The sequence below is a fragment of the Ammospiza nelsoni genome, chromosome 4, assembly GCF_027579445.1.
Source record: "Ammospiza nelsoni isolate bAmmNel1 chromosome 4, bAmmNel1.pri, whole genome shotgun sequence".
Taxonomy (NCBI): Eukaryota; Metazoa; Chordata; class Aves; order Passeriformes; family Passerellidae; genus Ammospiza; species Ammospiza nelsoni.
In genome coordinates, this window is record NC_080636.1 from 26,522,647 (window position 1) to 26,545,875 (window position 23,229).

The 23,229-nt window shown below is 35.7% G+C and overlaps 1 protein-coding gene across 9 annotated transcripts in view; it reads right to left on the reverse strand.

Moving 5' to 3' along the window:
• The window catches only part of FRYL (FRY like transcription coactivator), a 162,719-nt gene that overhangs the window by 14,044 nt on the left and 125,446 nt on the right, over positions 1 to 23,229 (reverse strand). For all 9 annotated transcript variants that reach the window (XM_059470914.1, XM_059470913.1, XM_059470915.1 and 6 more), the window contains 13 exons: positions 22,203 to 22,810; positions 21,519 to 21,616; positions 20,373 to 20,543; positions 19,297 to 19,437; positions 17,026 to 17,223; positions 15,661 to 15,822; positions 15,296 to 15,370; positions 14,010 to 14,186; positions 11,176 to 11,379; positions 10,158 to 10,328; positions 5,967 to 6,220; positions 3,102 to 3,309; positions 923 to 1,072 (listed from right to left, as the gene is read on the reverse strand). In XM_059470914.1, coding sequence (XP_059326897.1) covers positions 923 to 1,072; positions 3,102 to 3,309; positions 5,967 to 6,220; positions 10,158 to 10,328; positions 11,176 to 11,379; positions 14,010 to 14,186; positions 15,296 to 15,370; positions 15,661 to 15,822; positions 17,026 to 17,223; positions 19,297 to 19,437; positions 20,373 to 20,543; positions 21,519 to 21,616; positions 22,203 to 22,810 — 2,617 coding nt within the window. The remainder of the gene's footprint in view (positions 1 to 922; positions 1,073 to 3,101; positions 3,310 to 5,966; positions 6,221 to 10,157; positions 10,329 to 11,175; positions 11,380 to 14,009; positions 14,187 to 15,295; positions 15,371 to 15,660; positions 15,823 to 17,025; positions 17,224 to 19,296; positions 19,438 to 20,372; positions 20,544 to 21,518; positions 21,617 to 22,202; positions 22,811 to 23,229) is intronic.

Below are 23,229 nucleotides of genomic sequence, written 5' to 3' on the forward strand. Positions count from 1 at the left end.
AAAAGTGACAGCATTTCACAGTTTATGTATCACATGAAAGACCTTGGTTCTGTATGTTTTTTAAGTTACTGCTAGCTTAATTTGATCACCCTTAACATCAATTAAGACAAAAAGAAAATATTTTCTATCATGTATCCATGATAAGACATTGATTGACAGATTTATCTTCTAAAGGGCTAAAAATCCTAGCCTACATACTCATATCTTACATGTACTTATTTCATCATCCTTGTGTTGTGATCTTTCTTTAATTTTTTCCAGCACTACTACCTTTGCTCTGAGAGCAAGGGACCAAAACTGCCCCCAAAATTCAGGATGTAGGTATACTGGGAATATGTACATTAACTCAGTGATATTTCCTGTTTTGCTGTCTCCTTTCTTGATAATTCTAGCACAGGGGTTTTTCTGCCTGCTGCTAAACACTGAGCTGACTTCTTGGATTAGTATCTATTATAATCAGGGTTTCAACTTGCATGACAACAAATAATTCAAAGTCTTCTCATTGTAGATTTGTAGTGAGAATGTTCTTCCCATGCATCACTGAATATATACATAAAACAATATAACAGAAAAACGCAAAGTTGCTGCTAGATAAATAATCTTCCTTTTTCTTACTTGTGCAGAGAACATAGAATAAATATGAACAATCAGGGAAGGTGAAGAGTAGTAAGGGATTTAAAGTGATATCTACTATCACTAAGTTTCCATACTGTTCACTGTTACAGCTGGAACCTATTTTTTAAGAAAATGCATTTCTCACTGGTGGTTTCCAGTGTTTATGATACACAGTGGCCACTTAAGATTTTAATTCCCTTCTGATTTCAAAGAGTTTCTTTTTTCCATATATTAAAACATTATTTTGTATGTTACATGAAAGGTTTAAGCAGACAGATATTCCAACATGCAGGTTTGAGATTCTTACCGTTTCTGCATCCACAAAGACTGTTGGACATTCTGAACATAACATCATCACTTCCAGAGAACTTTTAAACTTTGTTCCAATGCGCTGTAGACTTTCACCAAGAAAGCTGACTGAATCATTTGTAATAGATACAAACTTTCTTTGAATGGTCTAAAAGTCAAATCAGAAAAACATTTATCTTACATTGTGTTTTACTACTCTTCTGGCTTTTTAGGTAAGAATTTCAAAGCAAATTTCTATCCTGACAAATTTCTATCACATCATGTTTTTTTATTAAATGAAAAACTAATATGCAATTTTCTCTGAATAGTTACGTAAAATCAACTCTGGAAAATGCAATAAATCAATAAAACCAGCCAGTATCTGTAGAAACAAGTACTCCTTTCCTACTTAGGCCTCTAGCCTTAGTATAGGTAGATGGCTATTTGCCTTTACACAGTACAGATAGTTCAATTTATTTTCAAGTGCAGAAAATTACAGAGTTTTATGAGTCAGTATGCAACCTATGTAGCACAATCTGTGTCCAAAACTGCCACCTGCAGGATTTATACCTTCTTCAAAAATCAGTCCTGAGTTTATCATGTTTGATTATGCAGAGTGTCATCTTAGCCTAATGGAACACTGCAATCTGCTATGTACTATTTCATTAATCCTGGAAGTTACATGTAGAAAAAAACTATATAAAGATTATACAGACAGCTGCAAAGTTAAACACAGGAAGAAGGAGCCAAAAGGTAAAATGGAAAGGTCCAGTTAAACAAGGCCTCCCAAGATTCACTTAATCATGTTAACCCTCCTCTGTACCCAGTAACAACTCCTCAGGAACATTTTTTGCCCATGCTTGAACATTGGTTTGCTATTGTGCAGAGCAGCTGACTTTCCAGCTGTTAAGTTTCATCCTTCTTCCTCAGCTCCCTCGTTAATGAGCACGAGAGAATATGAGCTCTCATTTTACCACTTTCAGGAAATGAATGAATGTGTGAAAACCAACTGCAGCTAAGCTTTGGTATAATACAGGCAAACCAAATCCCTGATGTCTAGACAAAGCAAGAGACAAAAATCTACAACCTGTAACAGAAATTTCATGGCACTGTGGCCATGAAATTAGTTTACCATAAAATGGAAAATGGGTATAGATGTGAAAACAAATTACTCCATGGGAAAGGCAGAGCATGAATTCTTCACATCTAAGTTACTGCCCATACATGGGATAAAATGTGCTAGAGTGCATCTTTCACTGAGGAATTTATTATGATATGCCAAACAGCAAGCAAAATTAATATCAGAGATACAAGAAAGGGCTGGAGCCATAAAATCTTGTCCTGAATATTACCTTAGCTCATTTGGCACATTGCCTGTATGTAAAATGAATTAATTATACTTATTCTATCCCATAGGAATTTGGAAAGAAGCATTACTTTTAAAATGTAAAATCTCATCCCCTACATAGAGGGAGAAGGGAGCCAGAAAAATTAAGCCATGGGTATTTTGTGTTGGATAGCAGATCTGTGAGGTAAATATAGTTCAAAAGAGGCATTTGAAATATCCAGCTCCAGTAGATCTCCTGGTGTTTCAATTACTTCTCTGCAGAAAGAAACCTTTTTCTCTCAAGACAGATGCAAGATAAATTCATTAATGTTTGTCATGCTGTGATCCCATAATAATGACTCCCACAAAAAAAACCAAAAAAAAACCCCAAAACACACACACAAAAAAAAAAAAAAAAACAAGCAAAACAAACAAAAAAAAACCCACAAAAAAACCCCAAAAAAACAAAAAAACCCCCAACCAAAAAAAACCCAAAAAAACGGGAGAAAGACATTAATTCTGTAATCATCACAGAACCCAGGTAATGTTCAGAAAATAAATGAAGGGACACAGCCTGGACTAAGAGCTTGCAAGAAACACTGAACTGATTTTTTGAGTTTTTCTCAATTTTTGTTTATTTTCTGAGCAGGTTCACTCCTAGGCAATGAATACAGCAGATATCCTATGGAAAAATAGGGTATGACAGTGTAACATTACTTCAGCAGTGTTCTTCTGGTCTGCTTTTAATTTGCTTTCTAAAGCTTCTTGCTACCATAATCTTGTGGCTTTTGCAGTTTCAAGGGGAAGAACAGTTTTAGAACTAGGGGGAAAGGATTTCAGATGAGCAATCATACACAGAGAATTCACTGACCTGAAACAATCTTGAGAAGACATGAAATGTATAGACAGCACAGGATCCATCTGTGTCTGACAGCATCTGATTGACGTGGCAGCGCCAGGCCTGCTCTTCGTCATCGTAGGCCACGGGCTGGAAAGCTGCCAATATGGCAGAAAGAAAGGGGGAAGGAGGAGGGGAGGTCTGCACTTCTGGGAAACCATCCTGCTCTTCTTCATCTTGGCTGCAAACAATAAATAACAGAAATTACCTCCTCAGCAAACTTTTTAGGAAGGAAACACCTTCATTTTGGCAAGAAAAAAAAAAGAATTTTGGATTCAGAATAGCATTTTGTAAAATAAATAACAGATCAACTAAGGTAACTACGAGACAAGAAAAGAGTAAACAATCAAAAACTTTTGCTACTGCAATATATTAAAAATTGCTTATACTCTCCAAAATTTACTACCACATGTCAGTTCTACACAGAACTAGAGACAAAGAGCTATCTGGAGGTTATATACAGGTATATACAGCACTATATATATGGACACCACTTAGAAACAGGCATCTTCTTCTTGCCCCCAATAACTGAAGTAACATCCCATTGATCTGAACAGATGGTCCACCAATATCTGCAACAACTTTTAGCCTTCCTTAAGGGAAGCACAAGAGCTCATTTAGCAATGTAATAGTGCTTTATAACTGTCTTAAGTAACAGAAGCAAATGCAGATAGATCGAAACACTCATTTTTATGGGCAATCAGTTTAACAGGCCTTTGTTCACAGAACAGTCTGCTGTCACACTTTCCATTAGGCACCAAACATCCAATAAAAATATCAAACTATAAATTAATCAATGCTACTACTTCCAATCATTAAAATAATGATTAAGCTAAAACATTCTGTATTAAAAGGGATGATACATTTTGACATTTCTTCTTGTATAACTGTATGTAGGCAGCACAAATATGTGTAGAAGGTCTGCAAATATACAGATAGTTTATTAAAATTATCTTTTAAATTACCTACAGTTTTTCTCTATGACAACTGCCTCATCCACAACAGCACTAAGTACATCTTAAACAAGACTTAAACATGTCTTAAACAAGAAGTATGGGTGTTGATTTTAAATACCTTCCTTTTAGTAGCACAAAGCTTTCAAAAGCTAAGACAAATCCCTTATGATTATCATCTGTAAGCGAAGCTTCAAAAAATATTTTCAGGTATTTCCTAACTAGTGTACCAATGCTATCGCCTCTGTCACTCTTTAGACTAGAGCTATGGGGTTTTTCATTTGCTTGCTTAGTGTAAATAAAATAAAACCTTAAGGGATTGTTCAGTTGCAAATGAGGAACTGAACTGCTGTTAACTGGTACCAGCCTTGAATTCTCACAAGGCACATGCAGTAGGTCAAGTATGGGATCACAAGAAACAAGTTTCTGTCTCTCCCAGTAAAACCTTCTCAACCAACTTCTTTTGTGTCTCCTGTTGTCCTCTTTTCTGAAAAAGCCTCCTTAAGAGATCTCTCTGGAAGAAGATGTCAAGTCTGTGTTCCTATATACCAAGTTTCTCTATTATTCAATCTAAACTTCTGAACAATTTTAAATATGAACAAACCTATGATCAATTTGGATTTTGTTTGTTTTGGTTTGTGGGTTTTATTTGTTTGTTTGGGGTTTCTTATTCATTTTCCTTCCTTCTTAGACCATTACTTCCAGAGGACTTAAGAGTTTCACTTTAACTGTGATTCAACCAGCTAGGACTAACTTTAACTTTTCCTCCCAGTAGTTATTTTTGCTCTCCTTATTAAATCAAAAAAGATGTTATTTTACTTTAAAATATCTTAGAAATATACAGGAGATTTATGAACCTTAATAATCAAATGACCCTTGAGAAAATTCAAAGACAAACTGATCTGACTGCTTGTCGTGGGTTGACAGCCTTTATCCCAATATCGTGTGTTGTGTCTGGCAGCTGTGCCTTTTCTCTCCCCCCCCCCCCCCCCCCCGGCCGTCTTGCCGCGGCGGGGCGGGGAAGAGAGGAGGGAGGGTTTGACCAGGCCTCTTTGGCTTTTTGCTTTTGCTGCTTGGCTTGGCTAGCCGCTTTGCTTGCTTGCTTTCTGCTTTTTGCGCTGTTTTTTTTTCTTTTCTCTTGTTCCCTCTTTCTTACCCTCCCCTGAAGATACTGGACCGGCTCCGGATCTGACCTGAGAGCTCCAGGACACCCGAAGCTTGCAAAGAAGCGCGGCGCCCTCTCAACACACAGTCTGTTTTTGTTTTCTTTTCTTTTCTTGTGTTGGGGAGTGTTCTTTTGTTACTTGTGAATAAATAGGTTTTGTTTTCCACTTTGCTCCTCCGAGAAATTCCTTCCCGAACCCGGTATTGGGGGAGGGGTGGTTGGAGGTTTGTTTTGTTTTGGGGGGCTCCCTTTTGGAGATTTCCCCTAATTTGTCCTAAACCAGGACACTGCTACAGAAGCTTTGATTTAAAAAAAACAGCTTTTTCTCCTGGTTTTTTTAATGTCTTTGGGTACTGCTGTAAGTCAGAGCAGTTCAAGAGCCTTTCCCTGTTAAACTGTCTGCAGCTAATTTTTCACATTTCTGTCCTACTGATGGTGAAGAAAAGTGCTAATTTCTTTTATTCGAGAATTCTCATTTTCCTGCGCAACTGTTTTCCTTGTACCAGAAACAATTGCTGAAAAAAATACTGAGTTTACGTGCTATAACAGGCAATACTGATCAACCATTATTTCAGATATGCAAACCATCATTTTATATTTTTGTATTTTGGGATTAATGGAAATCTCCACACTATAGAAAAGCCTGTTTGATAATGCACTGATAACATGTAATTTGTTTGTAATTTGTTGTAATTTACTTATAACCAGTATTAATCTTACCTAGACAAACCAGAGAAGTCAGCTTCTTCTTCTTCACATCTCTCATCTAGCTCTTTCAAAGCAAGAGTGACATCCTCTTCACAGACAGATTCAGAATAGCTTTCAGGAGCTGCTGCCTCTACCAGTTCTGGGGTCTCTTCCAGCTCCAGAGACTCGTGACAGACCAGACATTCTTGCTGCTCATGCAGTAGGTATGAGCCAGTGTCTTCACTAGCAGTGCTAATCTGTTCATCCCTCACTGCTGAACTGCCTTCCTGTGAATCACACATCCTTTCATTAGTGTTACTGTCAGGGCCTGTGTATTCTTAGCAGTTTTTATTATGGTAAACTAACAGTTATAAAAGATTATTTACAAATATTTACTTTAACTATTCAGGTCTTTGGCTTGTACACACAGTTTTAGTGGGGCAAAGACAGGCAGCCTATTTGTAATGTTTATAACTTCTGATAAACATTAATATCCTAGAATGTGACTTATGTAGAGCAAATACAATTTCTCATATACATTTAATTAAGTCTGTTAGAGAATACTGATAGAAAAATATGCAAACAGCCTCAAACTTAGTGAGATCAAACAAACCCAAGACTTTCATGTTTTACTTTTCTAGGTAAGTATCAAAATGACTGCCTCATGCTTGCCTCTGGAGTCTAGAGCAGAAAGTATCAGAACACTTTTTCTCCTTTCCACTCTCCATTTTAATAAATTTCTAAAGCATAACTAATAAGCAACAGTGTAATAGATAAACAGGAGAAAAGGGACATTCCACTGTTTTTATTATTTTGCCATTTCTACTAATATGGGCATCTTTTAATGGTTTTACCCTGAATCTCTAAATGCAGGCTTTCATTAACAGGCAATTACAGAGAGAGGATAATTAAATTAATGTAGGTAATATTGAAACAACCCTTTCTCCCCTCCTCCATTAGCATTATTATATTCATTAAATCACTATATTGAACAGATGAATTAAGATTCAGTTAATTTATGATTAATTAATTTGAAACCTTTATATTGGATTTCTCTGTGGAATAAAAATAACACTTGCTCTTTCCTAAAGACACAAATTACCACATATTTTCATTCTTAGTATGCTGGTCTTTCTCTACTGGCATATCCAAAACTGGTCAAGGAACCTTTGGACAGCCTCTAAGCATACACATCATTTCATGGTTTTCAGCAGTTGAGACAGATCCTCTTAGACATTAAATAACTGTATACGTATTAGAAAGGAAAATTCAGCTTTAAACATAATTTTCTTTCACAGTGATCCTTACCAAATCTCACTTTGACTATGGTACTCCTCAATGTGACACTGCTGACATTTGACACAGCTAGTGACTTATGCCTCTTTTGTTAAAGTAAAATCTGGAATTTTTTTTCACAGAAGAGTAATTTTGTCCTACCAAGCAGCTGAGGCACATGGGAATGCAGGACACTTTTACAAAACCTCAACAAAATACTTTGGGTTGAACCAATGGTCCATTTCTGTTACAGGTGCTAACACAGGATACAGAACTGCACTGATCATGACTGGTAAATATATGCATGAGAGATGCACTTTTTGAAAATACACTTATTAATAATAAATTTATTGCCAAGTTTAAATCTTCATAGTGCCATGACTCCTCATTTCATTTTCAGTGTGTCATTGGACATTACTCCCAGTACGAATATTCCTTAAGTATCTTAAACAGCTGATTTATATAGTTATATGTTACCAATATTTATATAGTTATATGGTTACCAATGCCACAGAACCTTGGGAAAATTACTTCTACTAAACTACTCCCTCACAAATCTACAGTGCAAGTGAGTAAAACAGAGAATCATTTCAGTCAGAAACTTTCATATGCATTAGCCTGTAAAACATATTTGTGAACAAAATTATTCTTCTCAGATGGACAGTAAATTCTTAACTGGAATGTGAAACATGTTTTTTGCATTTTCTGGGAATCAGCCAAATGCATTTAAGTGAACAATTAATTTAAATACAGCATCCCTATGAGACATAGGGAAACAAGGAACTCAATTCATCTAACCAGCACACTCCTGTTTATGAATAATGGCTTCAATTTTTCCCATATTGTCTTAGATAACTTTGATATATACTTATTTATATTAAAAACATTTTGATAACTGGCAGTTGGCATACAATGAAATGCTTGTGCTGAGAGAGCTTTATAATAAAGTACAGGAGCACAGGAAAAAACAACTGCTCTATGCTACAAGTTGTACAGTATAAATATTCAGAATAAAATCCATTTTACTGGCATCATAAATATTTCAAGATGAGTCAATCATGTGCATATTTTCGAGCTCATTCTGGTAAGAGGCATAAGGCCAGCTCACTTTTTGGGCAACAAAATCCAACCAGATATCTAAGTCTTGTAGAGCAATAACTGTGAGTGTTTGAATTTTGCTTGAAGAAACCTGTATAGTTGTCCAAATCTCATATTCTAACAAGCACAAAATAAACCTGGAACACATCATATCTAGTGAATGCATTTGTATGCACCTGCAGTAATTTTTTTATATACAGCAATTTGTTCTGAATGCTGCCTAGTCACAGGATTATTTTACAGCCCAGTTTAAATGTTTTCCGTATTTTAAAATTACAATGGTGCTTTTTTGTGTGAATATTTTCACCTGAATTATAGCAGTATAGTGATTTTATAAAGGGAGCTGCAGAAGACCAATGAATTCTAAGGGCAGTCTCAGAAATAACTATGAAAATGTAAAAATTAGTTACAGCTGAGGATGTACCACGGCCCACACCAAGGGAGAAGACAAAAGTTTTTTATGGTGAATTTAATTCTATAAAATTCCAGCTTATATATTGCTTCTTGCTTCTGAAATCTTAACATAAATTATCTATTCTGTGTGCAAAAAGTTCACCCAGATGAGGTGTTCTTCCTCAAACAAAATTCTTTTGTATGAGAAATGGATGTTGTAGAGGAGCACAAGAAGTGATAACAATTTGTTTGACAATCTAAGCACAGGTGCTCTGCAACAGCTGAGACAATTTATCAACAGCAGTGTAATGAAACACTTTTTTTAAAAAGCACATAGATAATCATAATGGGAAAATAGGAAAAGATGTGGGGGAAAGCATTTTATGAGCATCACAATGTTACACCTGTAAAAGGTGAGGGTTTTATTACAGGAAATCAGTCATGCTCCCTTTATTAGACTCTTTTGTTACGGTTTTCTTCATTAAATATTAGCTACATCTGTGGTCTGCCTCTTAGTAAGAGCAATTTTTCTAGTAGCAAACAGATAAACTAGAGCCCTTAGAAACTTGAACTAGTCAGTAAATTGTTTGAACCAGGCTGGCTGAAGACTCATTCTTAAGTGTCAACAGTGCAATCACTGGTTAGACAAGTAAACATAGGAATGGCTTAATTTTCTGGAATACTCAATAAAATTTCATGCATAGTTAAAGATAGGATTGGCTAACACTATGCAAATAAAAATAAGATTGCTAGTAGCATAAATAATTTTAAATGAAGAGATAAGAAGTCCACCTAAACCAAGCCATTTAGAGAAAAATTGTAGCAGATGAGAGTTTGTTTTAAATTATGGGCGTCTTTTTAAATTTTAAATTATTCAAACATTTGAAAACACAATAAACTGAAGTACTCACAGATTTGCAGGCGGCCATTAGCTTGAAATCTGTCTCAGTCCACATGGGCCTTTCCAAAAAAGTATACCACTAGCATCTGTAGTCCTTACTAAAGGATTATTTAATGGAACCAACTGCTAACACAGCTGGCCTGAGGTTTTATTCCCATATAGCACCAATCACAACCCAAAGAAAGCAAAACAAAAAAGGGGGGGGACAGGGGAAGAAAAATAAAAAAGTATTGGAAAGAAAATGTCGCTCAAGAAGAATTTCAACCATATCAAGTAAAAGCATTTTGAATATTAGCCTGTTTCATTCTGCACCATGAAATGATCATGATCAGCCCTTCAAGAATATTTTTAACCTGTGGTGAGTTCCCTCAGTCCATCCAGGAAATCTCCATGCTGAGGGAACATTTTGTAAGAACATGCCAACAGGTTAGAAATATTAAAAGCAAATCAACTAATCAGTGTAACAGACGAAAATTCAGTTGAAAAGAAAGCCAAAGTTGCTACTAAAACTAGAAGGAGCTCAAATCAGCCATGCACCAGCCCACATTTCTCCCCACCTCAGGCAGCTGGTTGCTAGAGTTATCTAGAGAAGAAGCCTCCAAACTTGGGGTCTCAGTTCTGATTTGAAGCACCTCTTCTGTTCCCACACTGCTAGTGGAATCTTGAGACTGAAGTGATAAACCAGCATGATCTGACACTGTTTCATCCATGGCAGAATCACTGATTAACTAAGACAGAAAAGAAAGAAACAAAATTCTTCAAAGGAAACACAAATTTCAGGTAAAGAATACATTAGTTCTGAAATAGGTTGTTTCAGTATTATTAGCTATCTGAATATATTCACATGTGATGGATTTCACAGCTTTACACTAGAACTATTACAAAGCATCACATGCATTTCTGCAACATTTCACTTCGAAAAGAAGTTTTTCCGTTAAGGAAAATTATTTTCTTTCTTGTTTTAGAAGTTCTTTTTGCTAGACTGAAACGCTCGAAAAGCAGAGCATTTTGTTGGGAGCAACATTAATACAAACTTTGCCTAAAGTCCGAAAAGCAACATGCACATCAAGCTGCTCCCCATCAAGTCAACTTTTTCTTAATTTCGTTTATGTAATGCAGAGAGACTTTTGAGTGGCCACCATTCTTGATTTTCCTAAGTTATATGTACACAGGTTTCAAAATCCATAATTAATTTAGCAATTTCTGTGCTTAGACCTCCATATGACCACTTAATGCTCTTAATCTTATTTAGCATTTGGAGTGGTTTTTTGGTGTAGAAATCCACAAAGACACACACTTTATAAAAAATAGATGCAATTTTGCGCTTATATTTAAAAAAATGTAAGTGTAAAGACACTAAACAATTAAGAGCATTCTAAAATTATACATTATGTACCATCAATGTCATAAAGTAACTTTTTTCCTTCATTGATGCTGTTGTGAAAAAGAAGCTTAGCCACATTAACTTCGTTCCTTTACTATGTCACTTAGGCTGAATTGTGAGCCACACTTATCTATGACATGTGCTAGGGAAAGCTTAAGTTCTCGGATTTCTTCCACAGAAAAATAACCTACCATCTGTGAACGAGACAGTATCTGACTTGCAGTCAGTGCTGCTTCTTCTTCTGAAGACTCATCAGTATCCTCCTGGTTGGTCAAGTTCAAGCTGGGTGTGCTACCAGAGTACTGGCACTCCTGAAGGGACGGTGTGTCTCCTTTGTCAATGCTGTCAAGAGAGCGCCTGCGAACGCCCCAGTTGAAGTTGTCCATGCTTTCACCCTGGAATAGAAAAGCGTGCACACATCTGGTATGTACAAGTTTCAACATAATTTTAACTTAATACACAAATGAGACAGAGAAAATATGAGTACTGAATGCATCATGAACAGAGTTTCAATCAGCCCTTTAGTTTTATTAAAATTTTAAGTACCTTGGTAAATGCTTGTAAATAAAATATATGGTAAAGGAAGTAGAAATATTTTGAATATCTTCTTGGAAAGTAACTCAATATGTAATCTAAAACTACATCAGTATTGATTTTATAATCTGACTAGTAAGTACAAACACATCACAGACAACAACAGATGAACAAGCCAGGGCACCAGGCTGCAACTTACCTGCAGCTCCTGGTTAGCAAAAAGGAAAACACATATAATTAGAAAGAACGAGGACAAACACTTAAAGATACTCTAGAGCCAGGGAAAAATGTTTTATTACATAGGATTTGCCAACAGTAAAAGACTGATTCAAGCTCTGGAAAAAAGCTTAATCAAAAAGCTAGTATTTAAAATAATGTCTCTTTCTAATGAGATTAAAAAAAAAACAACAAACTGACGACAAAACACTAAAATCAGCATGCTTATGATACATTTTCTCTAGCATAACATGTAAAGCAACTGTTCCAACAAACATTGATGAAGTTCTTTAACTAACACACATGAATCTATACTGACCACATCCAAGTGACAAAACACTATTAACAATAATTATATACAGGGTGTAGAAAAGATGATGTTGTCCCTAACTGTTTTACCAGCTACTTAGTGTCAGTTTTATGAAGTGCACCCTGAATACCAATACCCTGGATCCATGCTTGTGCATTTTCAAGCTGAGATATTTGAGTTTCAAATATCCATCATACTAAGTGGCATCCATATCTTAAAAACACTGTTATTTTAATTCACAAGTATAATAATGAGCTTTGATTTTCTCAAGCACTTCATCAACCTTTAACAATTCAGCTAAGTGATATGGAAAACCTGGTGAAGTTCACTTCACCCGTCTACAGTTACTGTAACACCACATCTAGCCCCAAACACGGCTCCAAAACTGCCTTAAGAGTATCTTGTGTGGTGACTTAAGAAATCACCATGACTCATTAAACATGCAAACTAAACATTTTGCAATCCCTTTCTCTCTTGGTGATTTCTTTTCCTCAAAAGAGGATGAAAAGTTATTGCAAAGCAAAATAATTTCAAGTACAACAATGTACTACTACTGTGGGCTGAAGCATTTAGGTTTAATCTGGATATTACTCAGATGTTAATGTAAAAGCCCCAGTTCATACTGCTGGCATTTAATTAATAGCAATAAAGAACATGCTATATTTTTGGTGAAAAAATAAGCCACAGCTCTTATACCAAGTGCATGATTTATATAATAACACCCTAAATCTGTGCTATCATATTAGTGTTTTTTGGGTTTTTTTTTTTTATTTACTACAGCACTACATGCTGCATTCAGGCAAGTAATGAAGAAGAAACTGTCTTTTCTTAATTATGACCTGCCATTAAAATAGCACAGAAAGTGAAGTTAAAGGTTAACTTCATTTGGTAAAGTATTCAGCTTCTGCTATCCTATCTGTCAAGTCCTGTCTAGTGTTAAAATAAAGTTTAAATACTACTGAGACTCAATTCTGAACTTGTATTCAATACAGGAAATGGTGTCTGAATAGTGTGTGGTTACATCTATGCAATAGACCATAATGAGCCTGTACTTTTCCTAGAAGGTGCAAATTCTGGCTCAAGTTAAGCAATACACAGGAAGCAAGAGGAAAGCAAGATAAAACTAAAGAATTAGGGGGAAACCCTGTAAAGAGGTCTAGATAATAGGTAGATATTCTTAGTAACTTGTAGACTCATGACCAGCAAGGATATCCATTGCTATTTCAATAGTTTGCATAGACTGTAACAAAACCACTGCAAGAAACTACAGAACATTCTACTTTTTCCTTCCCAGTCCTTTTATAGTCATACTTTTAAGCTTCAGCAAATTCTGGTCTGAAGCATTTTATTGATCTGAAACAAGTAAGAGTTGTTAACAGAATCTTCACTATTTCTAAATGCTTAATTTTGTTTTACCTTCCCTCTCTCTTTTTGACAGGAGAAGTAGAGGAAATACAAGAACTTCAATATACCAGATATAATGTAAAAGTCAAAGCAAGCAATTATAGAGAGCAAGTCAATCATATATAATGAGATAGTGTATCATACAGTTTGTTACTTTGAAAGCCTTTCATCAAGTTCTCAAAATCCAGAAACATATCAGAAACAATAATTATGCCATTTTCTTAACACACTGTTCCATAATTAAGTTTTCTCCTGCGTGGTACCCAGGTGCTCATGCTGACATTGGCTTACACTGTCATATGACTTCACTTTCAGGTAAAGTCACTTAAATCCCTCCAAAAAAACCTCAACTCTTTCCTCCAAAACCAGCCAACAATTTGCAACAACTTAACCCTGCAAAGTTTTTGGCCCAGGTTTCTCTATCTAAACTCCACCATGTCATAAATTTTTCTGAATTGGATTAGCTAGTAGGGCTGCCAATTCCTTGGAAGTGCACCAACACAACCTTATTTTTAAAATGCTCTCAAATGGAAATACACAGAAGAAACCCCAAGGTCTCACCTCCGCATCTTCCAATTCAACATCTAAAAAGTCAAAGTCTTTAAAAACTCCAAATTGTTGTTCACTGGTATTGTCTTCTACAGCCACTTCCTCCTCTTGAATCACTTCTTCTGTTGCTGAAATTAGACTAGTTTGTTGATCTCCAACTTCCAAGTCTTCATTAGAAGAAAACACAACCTGCAGATATAGGTAAAAACAGAAGTAAGAACTTCCGATTTCTGTAACTCCAAAAGTCAGCTATCCTGCTTCCTGCCGTTTAGTGGAATTAGTGGCAGGCAGCGTGTCTACCCCTGTACTGGTAACACTTTGCTTCAAGACTAGTTGGATTTTAAACTACATCTTGAAATTAGTGGTACCGTTCTCTCCTTAATGTTACAAATATATAAATAGAGAGAAAAACATATCACCCAAACTTCATTTTCATAACCACAATATCAGTCAAATTTAAGAACAAAAGAATCCATCATAATAATCAGCCACATGACACAGACCACACCTACAAACTTCTGTGGAAGGACTGTACACCTTTAAAAGGGATCCAATACTGAGCTACTACTGTGGCCTTCACAAATGACAATATTCTGTTTATTTCCATACACTGTTTTTTAATATGTCCAGTTCCAGCTTTCAGGCATCTATTTTTATTTATTTTAGCTTCTTCCACTAGATTCAAGATCCTTCTCCCACCAATATTTTTCTCAGGTAAGAACTGTTATGCCACAATAAAAAAACTATGTTCCAGATGATAACCAAGGTAGGCTATCCACTTTGTTTTAAAAGTTGTCAATGTCATCACCACCATCAAGCATAGTACGCCAGTGGGGTTCTTTATAAAGAAGTAAAACCATCAACCTATTTTTAATCAACAGTTAAGACTATTGTTCCTATAAATAACCATGTTTCAAGGTATATGACCCATTGGTTATTTTCAATGGATTCTATGATATTTTCAATACAGCATCAACACCCTTGCAGTCCTCAGCTACTGCTACTCCTTTGCTCAAGAGCATCTGTAATGGACTAGGTAGAGAGGTAGTCAGAACAGGGGAGATCTAGTTCAATTCTCTTTTCTAGCCAAGACAACCATGCCCACTGGAGTCCTTGAGGACTAATAGTAATCCATTACTTTTGATTCTTCCTTTTAATCTTTCCATTGGATTTGTGAACTGCTGAACCAAAACTAGCTTGTCCAAATCCACTGTTCATAACTTCACCAACAACTAAAAATGCAATAGTATCCTGCTAGTTGAGTTCAAAAACCAAAACAAACCACCACCACCACTTACCGAAGGATTCTTGGGAAGACCAGAATCTGGACCGCACAGAGAAAGCACATTCATTAATTTCTCCCTAGTCCTTCTCTGAAAAATATACCAAAGAAAATCACATAGCACAGCAGCTCCTCGAGGTCCAGGTAAAAACAGAAAATTTTTCATATTCAACTAGTCATATTGCATATTGACATCTTCTAAAAACAATCTTAATTTTTTTTTACTTTTCACCAGTATCAGCTTTTAGTTTATGCTGTATTAATTTACTGTTTTGCTATGACACAATGCAGACTTCAAATAACACTTCAATGCATTTTTTTAATACATTCACAAACACACTGCCTCTAATATATGCATGAAGTGTTTGAGGCACAATATACCTGAGATGGCTGTGGTCTCTTCCAGCTGACAGGAACCAGTGCATTTGAATTGGAGCCTGATGAAGTTGAAGAAGTGCTCCGGGTCACAGCAATGACTTTTGGCTTCCCATTTCTACCAGCTGCACTGTGTTGATCACCATATTTATTCCCAATAATTGGAGTCTAGCAAAGACAACAAACAATTTATTAAAATTCAAATCTATATTAATAAAGACCACATATTTGACTTAAGAATTCAGCATTATATGAATTGTAGGAGGGTTGGTCTGTTTGTAAGCATTCTGTAAAACCCATGTCAAATCCACAGAGCCTTGGTTCACTGGGAAATACAAAGCTGAATACGTGTACCCTATGGAGCAAGGGCCATTCTGTCCACTTGTGTGGCTTTGAATTATGCACATTTTATGCGACAATCCAATTATATTTTTAAACACACTTTAAAATCAAATGTGTTTTAGGTTTAAAAGATGCAAAGCTTCTCTGTAGAATCATTCCCTGACATGAACAAATTTTCACAGACCAGAAACTTCACAAACACACACACACTTCTGAAAAAACTGATCAAATTCAACTCTTTTGACAGCAAATGCTAACCCAATGAACTCTGTGGGAATTTATCTTATCTTTCAATTATCCACATGCCCTGAAACTTCAGTAGTGAATGTACTTGCCAATTTATGTAATGTTCCTATGACATCTATATCTCCTATCATTATCTAGGGTTAGCTTCAACCGAGGGCTCTTACTCCTGATCACTTCTAAAGTTTCTACAATTTTCATGTCTCTACATTACACTGCAGTCACTTGGCCCTACTCCCCTTTTCAGATGTAGAAGGAGTATCATTGGTGGTAGGGGTGATATTTTTAGCCACAGGAGGTTTTTCTCCAACTGTATCCCTCTTACACTGAATTTCCTACATTTTGTATCCTATCCCCTCCTCTAAATTTCCTCCCCCTTCCCTAAATTCATGCCAAAACTGCAGTACAGGGATTTAATCCTCCCAGCCCTTGAATGCACATCCCTTCATTTGTTGAAAGCCTGGTGTGTTCAGCTGCAATGCGCAGCCAGCTGCATTGTCTGCTCTCTGACACAGATGAGATACCCTTGAGAATAACCTTACTGACTTTCAGTAATTCAATCTGCAAATATTCAAAAGGGGGAAAAGGCAAACAAACATCATAAAAGAATTTGAAATTTATCTTGTAGTATCACTCTCATTTACAAGTACATAAAACTTCAATCTCTGCCATTCTTAAAAACTGTACTTATTAAAAAACATATAAATGCAGAAGTCTAACAAAAAATAACACATGAGTTTGTAACAGCAAGTCATAAGTGCGTTGTCATCTAAATATAATAATTACCTCTGATATATCAAAATGAAAATCTAAGGTCTTCCCAGGTAGCTCCTTGGAGACATTATTAAAAATTTTCGTGAAAGAGATTTCTGGAGAGCCTATGTCACCTCCATAAGACTTTGGAATATCATTAGGCACAACAAGGCTTGCTGATCGAGACACCACCAGTTTTAAAATATTAAGGGCTTCCTTCCAATATGGACTCTGAAGAGAACATACACAAATCACACAACAATCCCTTCAACCAAGACAGCAATTTTTATGTACAGTAGCATTTTTTAAGAATCCCCAACCCAAAGCCTCTGATGTATTACCCATGGCTGAAGGGGCTAGCACAGGTGGGAAACCTCAGACCCTGAAGAGCCAGGAAAGCAGTGGCCATCCCATGGAGCATGGTTAGGTCCAGCCAAGCAGGCTTAGCTCCAGCTCACTGGGCCAGCAACAACCACACCTCAGTCCATGTCCCTCCATCTCTGTAGTTACACCATGTTTTTTACCATTGTCTGAAACTGCCCTTTGTGACCCAGGAGACAGAAACTGAGAGTATTGAACTATCACTTAACTACAGTAACTGACAGTACTCAAATTAACAATTCCACTTCTGGCCATCTTCAATTATTTTACAGTTATGGAGAGAGTAAATGCAATTTGAAACAAGCAAAACTATTTCTTGAAATACCTGAGGAAATACAAAAGATTTTATTTAAGAAGTGAAAACATTTACAAAGTTATTAGTATCAAACCAATGGAGTGCTTAAAAAATGCTATGGAAAAAGTGTGAGAATATAAGAGGCAGAAGCAGAGTTAAGGGGACTTAAAAAAATTATTAAGACAATGTAAATAATTCAGTGGTTTCAATTACACACACTGTGAAGAATCAGAAGAGACAAAATAAAAGCAGCTTTGTGCAAGGATTAAGATTTACACTCCCAGAAATGCAAGGATTCTGCCTGAAACTTAAATATCCCAATTTTTGAAATTAGCATGATGTCTTTTTTTTTTTTTAATTAGGAGGCCATATTTGTCTAAATATTATTTTATTGCATTAAAATAAGTAAACACCCCTTTCAGTTCTCTAAGTAGTATATGTTTTATGCTTCTTAGCAGATAATGAGAGTCTTCACTAATCTCCTCCATTTCTATGTATCATAAGCATAAAAAAAAGGAGTCTCAAACTGGAACTGTCCTGTAGCAACTTAGATTTATTTACAGCCATTGTCACTGCAGAGGACTGAAAAGACCCAAAGCTTAGTAGAAAATTAAAACAAGACATGATAATTTATGATATTTCCTTTTGTCATTTACAGTAACACATTTTATTTTATCAAAAATATATTAAGACTCCCCTGGAATGTTTTTTCGCTAGCACCATCTTTTGATAGCTTACATCTAAGATTACATTCCATGGTACTGTGGGCTTGCTTCAGAGCAAGCTTGCTCAGAGAGGGGTTAGAGGTGAAGCAACAAGCCACCAGGCCATAGAAACTACAGCTAATGCTAATCATTTCATTGTGCCTAATGCACTCTGACAGGAGCACAGTATCTAAAGTACATATCCATCAATAACAAAACGTCCAGGGAACACGACTTTCCTGGTAATTATGATGAAACCATTTGACTGAAATACATTCACCAATAATGGAATTCAGAGAAAAAAGAAGAGAATGTTGTGCACTGAAATGGTTTTATGCTCCAGGCATTTTTATAAAATCTTTCAGTAAGATGCTAGACTTTCTTCTGTGTAATAGATTTTCAGTAAATTTGTGTTTCGAGTACAAAGGCTTAAATTACCTTGGGCAAAACACTGTGGTTCATCTTTTGGGGACTTTCTTTAATAAAAAATGTACTCAATTTTGTTAAGGTGCACCTTAAAGTTCCTCACAGATACATTACTGAGAGTGATTTAAATATTCATTTAACCGTGAAATTTTCTTTTTAAAACATATACACATAAATAAAACATTTGTCCAGCTTAGCAGTAAACATTTCCTTGTGTTTAAATAGCTGAAGGATCATCATCTCTAACTACATATGACAAGTTGCTTACATCTGTACATAGATGCACATTCACCCAGATAACATGTGCCACCAGATCCAAACCACATTGGACAAATACAAAATTTGGTGGATTAAGTACATAGGAAAAAAACCCCTATGGAATCTGACCACAAGCATCTTACTTATATCTGAAATAAATGACCCCCAAAATTCAAGTGTAATTTTGATACCATTTTGATAAAGAGCAGACAGGCTTTTACAGTTCTTCAGAGTACCTACCTGAACATATTTACCAATAACTTTTATGATTTCCAAATTAAACTGCTTCACTGGAGCTGTGGATAGGTCAATATGACTCAGAAGACTGTAAATGATCTGCAGCAAGGACTGTTGCATACTGGACAAGCCTTTCTCTAACAGCTAAAAGAAGGTTTTTAAAATACAAAATTTAATTAGGGTAGCAAAAAGTGAAAGCAAACATTAAAATACAGCTAACTTCTACACACATTTATTTTTCCCTTCAAGAAACTTAAATGTACCACTTCTTGTTTTTCAAACTTTTTGCTTTAGCACTAAAAACCAGTAATACAACAGCACAACTGTTTTTGTCCTAATTAATTTTTTCCCTGAATTTTGACATATTTTTAGCACAGATTGAAAGTACCTAATAGTAAAACACTTTTCACTAAATAAAAGTTCATAGTAATTCAAAGTCTTAAAACTGTATGAAAAACAATTACAGCAACACCTTAAGGAAGGTCAGTAAATGCAGTTTTACAAAAAAAAAAAATATAAAGTCATTTGTAAGAATGAACAAATTTTTTTAAATGCCTCCATCAGTTTGAAGTGATACACTTCAAGGACAAGCTCTATAAGCTTTTCATACAAAGTACTTAACAGCTTTCCTGCATGAATGGCCAGCAGAATAATATACTGATGTTTATAATTTAAATTATCTTTTTCTACATTATGCACTACTTACAAATGAACTTTGCAATTAATTTTTAAAGTTGTGATAAAGATGTGTGTACCTGACTAAAGAAGGTCTCTTAAAATTTTAAATTAAGCTTATTTTGCTAAAGCCAGGACAGTGTATATTCATGTAGTATAGAATTTAAATATCTAATACCAAACACCATTCCAATAAAAGGAGATCTGTGATTAGAGGGATTCTAATTTCAAGGTACTTATAAATTACTGCATTCCAAAATGGCACCTTTTCTACATCCTAGAACATTTTAGTAATATTTTCCTGTTAGAGAAGATATGCTGTATTTCCCCCGATATTCAGAATCATGAGAAAATAGTAATTGGCAATGAACTGTCAACATGAGATACTTCCAGTAAAACCTTACCTCTGCAAGATAAGTTATGAGGTTAAATGTGGCATCTGAGAAAGAGTCATGCAAGTATCTACACACTACATTAATCCAGTTAGAACAGTCTCTGGAATAACTGTGTGTACTGTATAAACTCATCATATGAGCCAGATTTGCAAGAGTTGGTGACTTCTCCTCTGCACAAACCTGAAAAGCAAAACCATATTTAATTATATCAGAAGTAATTTTTTTAAATCCAAGCATTCCTGAGTCATTATGCACTTCTCCCTCTAAATTTCACTCTAAAATTTAATTACTAAGATTTCACTTCAGTTATTTTCTAGTAAGTGAAATCAAACCAATCACACAAGCCTGACCTACAGTTTCTGTTGAATTTTGGTCCTGTGGCATCCATGTTCCAAGTTTATTTATTTATGCACTTGGCATGATCAACCAATATCCCTCACTCAGGTAATACAAGTATTTAAGGGCAGCAGTGATTTCTGCACTTGCATCAGGCACATACTCTGAGTCAGCCTGTGTACAGCATCAGTGGTTTAGTGGCTCACAAGTCACAGCCTGAGCAGCCAGAGGTGTACGCCTGCAGCTCCTGTGCCACACAGCTCTCTCCTATTCCCCTTTCCACATTCTTCCTTAAAAGAAAGACTCTGCCAGGCCAGTGCAACACCATCCTGGCTAACAGCTGCTGTGCACCATGTACCTCTTTTATAGCCACTACAGTTCAGAAATATTTCAAGGTGCATTTTACTGTGTACAAGTAAAAGAAAGAACATACAACCTTTTCTTCTCTATCAGTAAGAAGCACTTTCTTCTTGTAAGAAAATTAGGAAGCATGCTTAAAATATGATTAGGTTGACATTCAAAATTACAAGTAGAAAAATCAGACAAGTAAGAAAAAGTAATTGATATCATTGGTAAGAAAATTTGTTCTTGAAATCTAAATTTTACACAATAAACTATAGAAACAAACTCAGGGGTTGATACAAGGTCCAGGTATATAAATTTGACTGGATCACATCTTTAAAATATGGCCTGTTATAGTTATGTGTATATTACTATTAGAATCACATCGAAGTATTACAAAAGGGACCCCAAAAAATAGAGAAACAGTGCTGGTATATATATCCTCCTGGATACTTCTCCAAGCATCATGTTACATACCTTTGCTATCCTGTCAGCTGTTTCTTTACAAAACTGAGTTGGGTTATCAAAATGTTGTATCAGATGAGGAAGTAGGCACAAGATGTTTAGGGGAAATCCTAAACAGATACATAAACAGAGTTATAGGAGTCCTTAAGGTTTTTAATGACTTAATTTAATGTGAAGCTAGCCAGTATTTAAAATTCCGACAGCATGACACATACTTTCACAGAGATATATAAATTATATACACACATATATTTACCTAAGCATGTATGTATAAACGATGTATATAGATATGTCTGTGTTAGGTATAAAAATGCATTATGAAAATAAAATCATCACTGGACCAATTAATCAAAACCACCATGAAACTGGATAGTTTTAGGCACTATGTCACATTGTTTCTAAAAATGTGTAAACAGGGCTATTTGAGCTAGTTAGCATAAGATAATGAAAAAAAAATACACAGCTCTTAAAACTCACTTGCAAACAACAGTCAATACATAAAGTTTACATGAAATCTTGCTTATGAGATAACCATAGCCTGTAATGTATTCCCACTATTTAGCAGTGTAATACAGACAGCTGCAGAAAGCATTTAACAGGAGTGTTTCTTTAAGGCAAAAGCACAATTACTACTGATTTTGACTCTACTTCATTCAATGAAAAGATAGATTTTTATCACATATTTACTAAAGGTACCTGCTAACTGAGAAGGATCCACCAAAGCATGCCGGGAAATTGTGATGAGTTTACTGAGGAGATGAACTGTCATTTCTTGTGTAGAGGCTGAAGTAAAGCCTTTCAGGAAAAGCTGCTGAAGGCCTGGAAAGTTATTCCATTTCAGTTTATTCTGCACCTCTTCTATCTTTTCCCGACTCTCTGATTTATCCAGAGGCATGTGAATAAGAAGCTTGTTGAGTAGCTTGAGAGCCAGCAGGTATTCATACTCATAATCTGACTCCAGCAACGAAGCTGCAATCCAAAATATAGTGGCCATCAAGTTGACAGGGTCAGTAGTGGGCTGCACATCATACATCCCTCCCTCTCTCAGGGAGGAAAGGCTTCTAGTCCTTGCCAAACTTCCACCATGATTTATCCTTCCATCCATTATATCCAGTGTGTTGCTCCGTCGCCGGTCGCCTCTCCGCTCGCTGATTAAATTCAGTCTCAAGGAATTACTCCTTGTGTTGCTGTAGTATCCCAAACAACTGCCACTATTCATGGGACTTGTGCTTAGATTTATCTGTCCAGTGCTTTTCCTATTAGCTGCATACTTGTTTCCCATTACAGAATCATGGTATGAGGTTCTAAAATAAAATCAGTATTACATATTGTTACATGCAAAATATTTTAATAACAAAGAATTTTAATAACAATGAAAAAGGGAAGGAGGGAAGGAGGAAAGAGAGAGAGGGAGAGGAAAGAGAGAAAAAGAGAAAGAGAGAGAGAAAGAGAGAAAGAAAGACAAAGAAAGAAAGAGAGAAAGAGAGAAGTTACACAAATCACATACACATGCAGCATACTCTGTTTCATCATCCTAAGAGTGTAATGCACATAAATACAGGATTTCTGTATCTATTATTAAAATATCCTTACAGCATTAAGACATCACTGCAGTATCCTGTTATCTTTTCTACCCAATCTTTTTGTTACAATCCCAGAATACCATAAAATTATAGTAAAATTGGAAAAATTAGCCCATAGCATGTAAAAGATTGTGTAAATG